We start from the raw sequence: 6,000 nt of genomic DNA on the forward strand, positions 1-6,000 counted from the left end.
CGCTATGGGCATAACCACTTTTATTTTCAAATTTGGGGGTTTGCCCAAACCAGTTTTGTACTCCCCTTTTCCGTCATTGTTCCTATTTTTATATCTGCACTCAAGGCATCAGTGAGTAATATTCAACTCCTTAATCCTCTGACAGAGAAAGAACTTCTTGATATATTGTTGCTTCAGAGGAATGATTTGCCAACTTGTTTTCTCCAATTTGCTCACATTCTTCCTTAGTATGGCATCAGTCAGAGGATGAGAAAAAGGCAGAGGCATTCCATTTACAAAGAAGGATATTTCAGGTGCCACAGAGAGCACTGGACCAGTTCTTGCCAATTTAAAGATTTCCTGGTTCTGCCAAGGATAGATTCGTAGTCTCGTTTCTTTCTGGGAATCTGGCAGGCCCTCACACTCTCTTGTAAAATCTTTAAAAGTAGGGATATCAGCCTCCAAAGACATCTTGTATTGTACGAACAGGTATTCATCACTAATTCCCTTGACTTCCCTTTATTAGTTACTCCTTTGTGAACAAGTCTGTCTGGATGGGAAAAGCCTCACTATGGACTCTTTGTAGCTATCTTGTCAATATTTAACACTGCTGTGTTTTCTCTGATGCTTGCAAAGTGAGCAGAAAGGTCTGGTAGCAGTAACAAGGATGTGGGATGTCTCTGTGCACATTTTATGTACCTTTTTAGATGACTTTTCATTATAACACAGGCCTTTCCCAGAAGGAGTTCAGAGCAAACTACCTCTCCTCTACTTACACTGATTCATACAGATTCTAAGAGTTTTCCAATTCTCTTTCTTAAAAAAAAAAAGTTTTATAAAACTTAGTGATCAATGTAACTCTGCTAAGATAGTATGAGGAAGGGGCATGCCAGACAGCTTGTCCAGGCATACGGTATGAAGCCTTTGCAAGAAGGTGTATGCTTCTTGAGTACAAAAAGAGCTGATCTACTTGCTGAAACACTGAATAGTGGAACAAAGGAGGGAAAAGATCTCATAAATTATGAGAGAAATACTGAACATGTGCTAGTTAAATCATCATGAAGGCAGCAACTCGGAAAAGTTCTGTGTGCAGGTATTGTTCTGTTTTTCTGTCAAAAACTTGGTGGATTGTGAAACTCTCATGCATGCAGTGAGAGAAAGCTTTTTCTACCTTGTCTTTAGGAAGTGGAGCATGGGAAATAAAAAGAAGATGAAGAGAAATTCTTTCATTCTCATGAATAGTTCAAAAAGTTTCAGTATGTTTGATAGAAGTCATAATGGGCCTAGGTTGGCCCATCTTTAACCAAACCTCATGGTTGTCCCTTGAGCTATGTGTCTAGTAAATTCAGTGCTTGAATCAAGGAATTGAGACTGCCTTCATTCTGTTTTCAAGTGTTTTGTTAATGAACTGTAGTGGAAGATAATATAAGTACTACAAATAATAAAAATAGCAATTAAATACAAATAGCAGATACACCTTGATACTGAGACATATTTCTAGGAACAGGCTAATGTAATGCAGTGTTCAATTTGCTCTTTACTCGGGAAGACAGCTTGATAATAGCCATACAGAAAAAGGTGTATGTGCAGCCCACTTCAGTTTTGGAATAGAGTCTCTTTTATCTACATAGTCAGATCATATGTGGAAGGTCTGTTAGCTGTAACTTACAGAGGATGCAATGTAAAGGAATTCAAATTGGGGAGAATTCCAGAGTAAAGTTTACCTGTACGTCTTAAATTTGGCTGTGCTGAGCAAGTAATAGTAATTTTTTTTTCTCTATTTCCAATATTAAAAGTTTAAGGTCTTACTGTGCACTGAAAATCTCTGTGAATACAGAATTACTGTCATTCTCATGGGCTGTTTTTTATAGTGCTTGTTGTTATCAGACTATGTTGATGAGATCTATGAGATGAGTGCTGATTATCCCATTTATGCATGCAAAACACTATTTTGTTTGCAGTTTTGTCTGATTGGAACAAAACTTAACTAATTTCTCTTGGGAAAAGAGATGGTTTTGCCAAAGTCCATCCCAAAAGGCCAACCTGATAGAGACAGCTGACATAGAATTCTTTTCCCCAAGATTGTTAGCATGGTAAAACCAAAGCGTGACTGAAATTAGATGTTTTATAAGCAGAACATTAAGGCAGCATTGTGGATAAGCCACATGCTATCTCTGCTTACAGTGAATGTTGTGCATCACGTTAACCATCAATCTTGAACACATTGATAGTGGTAGTCTAGTGAGTGCCACAGTAATATTGTCTCAAGTCTGTGTGTAGAGCTGAGAAAGGTGAGGAGATCCAACTGTTATGTTTTCAATGGATTACCAGGAATTTATTAGAGATAGTGGCGGATCTTCTTTGAGGCTTTTTTTTTCCCCCTCCTTTTCCTCTCCACACCAGGAAAACTGAGGGACAGCATAGTCAAGGCTGTTGCTCTTGGTTAAATCATTATACTTTGTAGCGTCACGATCATTCTCCACTTCAAAAGTATCCTTTGGCAAAAATCTTCACCTTCACCTTTCCCTGCTATCTGCAAAACTGCTGCTGTGTCTTGTGAGAATGCTGGATGCTTGCTTTCCTTTACAAGTGTTCCCTAAAGGGTGTAGTGTAGGACTGCTTTTCAGCTCCCTGCCTGCTGATCAGGTGTGACTGACTGTGCAGCTGGATGAAATGTTACTCTGCATCACTGGCACAAGCAACTCTAGTTTCCTGGGAAACAAGTGCCTTCATTAGTGCTAAGACTGTATGGTAGGCAACAAACTATTCTTACCGTTAGTGAGTAAGCGTCCCCTATTATGTAAAAATAGAGCCTTGCAATTTGGGAGAAATCATTGCATGCTGAAATATTGGAATGATGGTTAATCTGCAGCGTGAGAGCTTTTAAGTTATGGGTGGGTGAGATAGATGCAGGAAAAACACATTTGTAAAGGGGGAGAGAAAAACCCCACATCTCTGGAATACTTGTAAGAATGGATCTGAGGGGTAAAAAGTAATCAAAATAATCTGCAACTTTAATCTGCAACTTGCAGTTGTTCTGGGTGTTTGCACTACTGTTCTATTTCAAATGCTTATAATTGTTTATGAATTCAAAGACATACGTATTTTTTTTGTTTGCTGTTACAGATCTGGAGTCCTTACAAACAGCCTGACTGCACAGGGGATCTGGATGGTAGAATTGAAGATGATTCGCGTTGCCTCTACACTCATGAGGAGTACATCAGTCTTGTGTTGAACAGTGGTAGTGGTTTGTCCCATGATTATGCCAACCAGTCAGTCCAGGAAGATCCACGGATGATGGCCTTTTTTGACTCCCTGGTGCGCCGGGAAATCGAGGGCTGGAGTTCTGACTCAGACAGCGACCTCAGTGAGAGCACAATCCTGCAGCTCCATGCAGGAGTAAGTGAACGCTCTGCTTACAGTGAGTCGGAGTCCTCTGCCTCTTTACATCACTCCCCACCACATGTGGCTGAAGAGTCTGATGAAACTGCCTATAACTTAAGGGCCTTAAGATCAACTGAATCCCCCTCAGCCAGAGAAGACGTGGCTTCCCGTCAGCAGAGGCTCTCTGCGCTGAGAAAGTATCAAGATAAACGTCTCCTGGCCCTTTCCAATGAGTCTGATTCTGATGAGAATACCTGTGAGGCAGAACTAGATACAGACCTTTTCCCACGGCCACCGTCCCCGAGTCCTGAGGAGAACGAATCCAGCAGTTCCAGCAGCAGCAGCAGTACGGAAGAGGAAGAGGAACTGAATGAACGACGCACATCTATGAGGCAACGCAATGCACTGAGGAGCCGACAGAAGGTGCGAAAGGAAGAAAGGACTAGTACTAACACAGAGAATGTGACTCCCTACATAGGTGAGGATATCTATGATTACCCCCAGATCAAAGTAGATGATCTATCTTCTTCTCCAGCTTCTTCACCAGAAAGGGGTTCAGCCGACAAAGAAGTTCTCAAAGAAAGGACTTCTCCTTGTTCAGACAGTGAATCAGTGGAGAGAAAGATTTACAAAGCTTACAAATGGCTTCATTATTCTTATATATCATATTCAGCTAGTAAAGATGGTGAGTCCTCCAGAGGAGATGGGGAGAATGATGAAGGAAAACCGGGAACTAGTGGAAGGCACAATGCAGCACACTTGCTCAATAAAGAAGACACTAGGAATTTAAGTTCAGTAGTTCCTCAAAGATCCCCAGCTCTTTCTACCGAAAGCCACAGCAAAGAAACTTTAAAAGAATGTGGCTTGATAGAAAATTCTAGTAATGGCCAAGCTCATGAATGTGACAATCAGCGACGGATGGATGGTCAAGAAAACAGATCTGAAGACACTAGCAGCGGAGGTATAGAGCATTCTTTTGAAACTAAAAAGCTCAATGGAAAGGCTAACTGCAAAGGACTAAATAGTTGTACTGAAGATCCGTGCATTCAGACTGCGGGACTTGTGGAACAGAAAAATAGTCAGAACTGTCAACCAGCATCAAGCCATCACTCACTGGTCCTTCCATTCTCCACTGTTGCCATCTGTAGCATGTCGGGTCACTGCTCCAGAAACCAGACTGATGACAGTGAGGAGAGAAGCCTTGACACCTCCTGTGTAAACCACAATAATGGCCACTTACATCTTCGCCCTTCATTCTTCAATAATGGCCAGAGTTTTGGAGAGGAGGGGACTGTGACACAAGGACTACAGATGCACTCAAATGCTGATAATGGCAACCTTGTACAGATGGGTGTGACCTTGCACAAAGACTGCTGCCTGTCTGAAATGGACTCAAACAGCTACAGTGTGAGCACAAGAGAGGATATTGCTGACTTACATCCTACGGGCAGTGAGAGTACTCAATCTCTTGGAGGACTGAAAAGACACAGAGTGGAGCTGGAAGATGCAGATTCAGAGAGTTCGCCCTTAGAAAAGAAGTTAAAAACATGATAAATGCAAATGTCTGTTGTAGTGTGCACTCTCTCAAAGAAAAAAAGGAAAAAGAAAGTATTAAAGGCACATAGAGCTTGGGTCTGAAACATTGCGTTTGATTCTCCATTCCATTCTTCAATGGGTCTGTTTTAGATTGCCGATGGTTCATGCTGTATAAAAATCCAACTTACTACTTAATGAGACTGAGTCTAGTGTACCCATACAAGGTTCTGTTTAAAGTAAATCCTTATTAAGACGGTTGACTGAATTATTCTTGTGTCAACATGTGTCGTTTGTTCAACCAGGATGACTGCTTTAAGCCTTAATTGTTCATCTAAGAAGGAATCTTTCCTTACTCACACTTCTTACACATTATAGGCTGAAGAGTGATTGAATTAGATCACACTGGTGGTAGATTGGGATGTGTTTCTTGTTGAGAAAAATGGGGAAGAAACCTTTCTGGGCCCTCTGATCTGCTTCAGAAACTAAAGAAATGCAGCCGTTAGGGAGGATATTTTCAGAATGGAATGGTGTCATTAGAGGTGGTACTTCATAAAGCACTTGCTTCTGATACAGTTCAGTGACATTATTTTTATACCAACAGAAAAGCTATAGGCAATGAGCCTCTTTCCAAAATCAACTCTAGACTGTTCCCATGGTGACATTCAATTTTGTGGGTTTTCTTAAAGAAAAGAAATGAATAACACAGTGTCATCACTCTACTAAAATGTGATTGTTTGGTAAGGTGAAGGTATTATGCTGTAGGCCTCACTCTAACTACTGGCTATTAAAAATCAGGTATTGAAACATGCCTTTCTGTAAGCTTAACATGTAGATATTCATTATTATTTTTGGTTTGTTATTAATTAAGAAAATGGCTCTGAGTGTTGGGACGTATCTTGGCTGTGCCCTGCCCCGTTTGCTTGCTTTTGAGAGGCAGTTGGCCAAAGAGAAGATAGTGGAAGGATGGATAATGTAACTGATGCACGTTAACAGCAGCATTTGGTAGTCTAAAAACTGCTTTTTTAGCAGTTTTTTTTAGCCTAAAGCTCAAAATAGGTTGGCGTTAGAGGTCAGGGTTGGTTTCCCGCCACTGCGCTGCAA

General features: G+C 41.0%; 1 protein-coding gene across 1 annotated transcript in view; it reads left to right on the top strand.

Annotated features, from left to right (window-relative positions):
• Nucleotides 1-5,216, top strand: part of DCAF5 (DDB1 and CUL4 associated factor 5) — a 73,821-nt gene extending 68,605 nt beyond the window's left edge. Inside the window, exon 9 of the mRNA XM_009564888.2 lies at nucleotides 3,106-5,216. Coding sequence (XP_009563183.2) covers nucleotides 3,106-4,914 — 1,809 coding nt within the window. The 3' untranslated portion in view covers nucleotides 4,915-5,216. The remainder of the gene's footprint in view (nucleotides 1-3,105) is intronic.
• The last annotated feature ends 784 nt before the right edge of the window (nucleotides 5,217-6,000 follow it).

Source organism: Cuculus canorus, chromosome 5, assembly GCF_017976375.1.
Source record: "Cuculus canorus isolate bCucCan1 chromosome 5, bCucCan1.pri, whole genome shotgun sequence".
Taxonomy (NCBI): domain Eukaryota; kingdom Metazoa; phylum Chordata; class Aves; order Cuculiformes; family Cuculidae; genus Cuculus; species Cuculus canorus.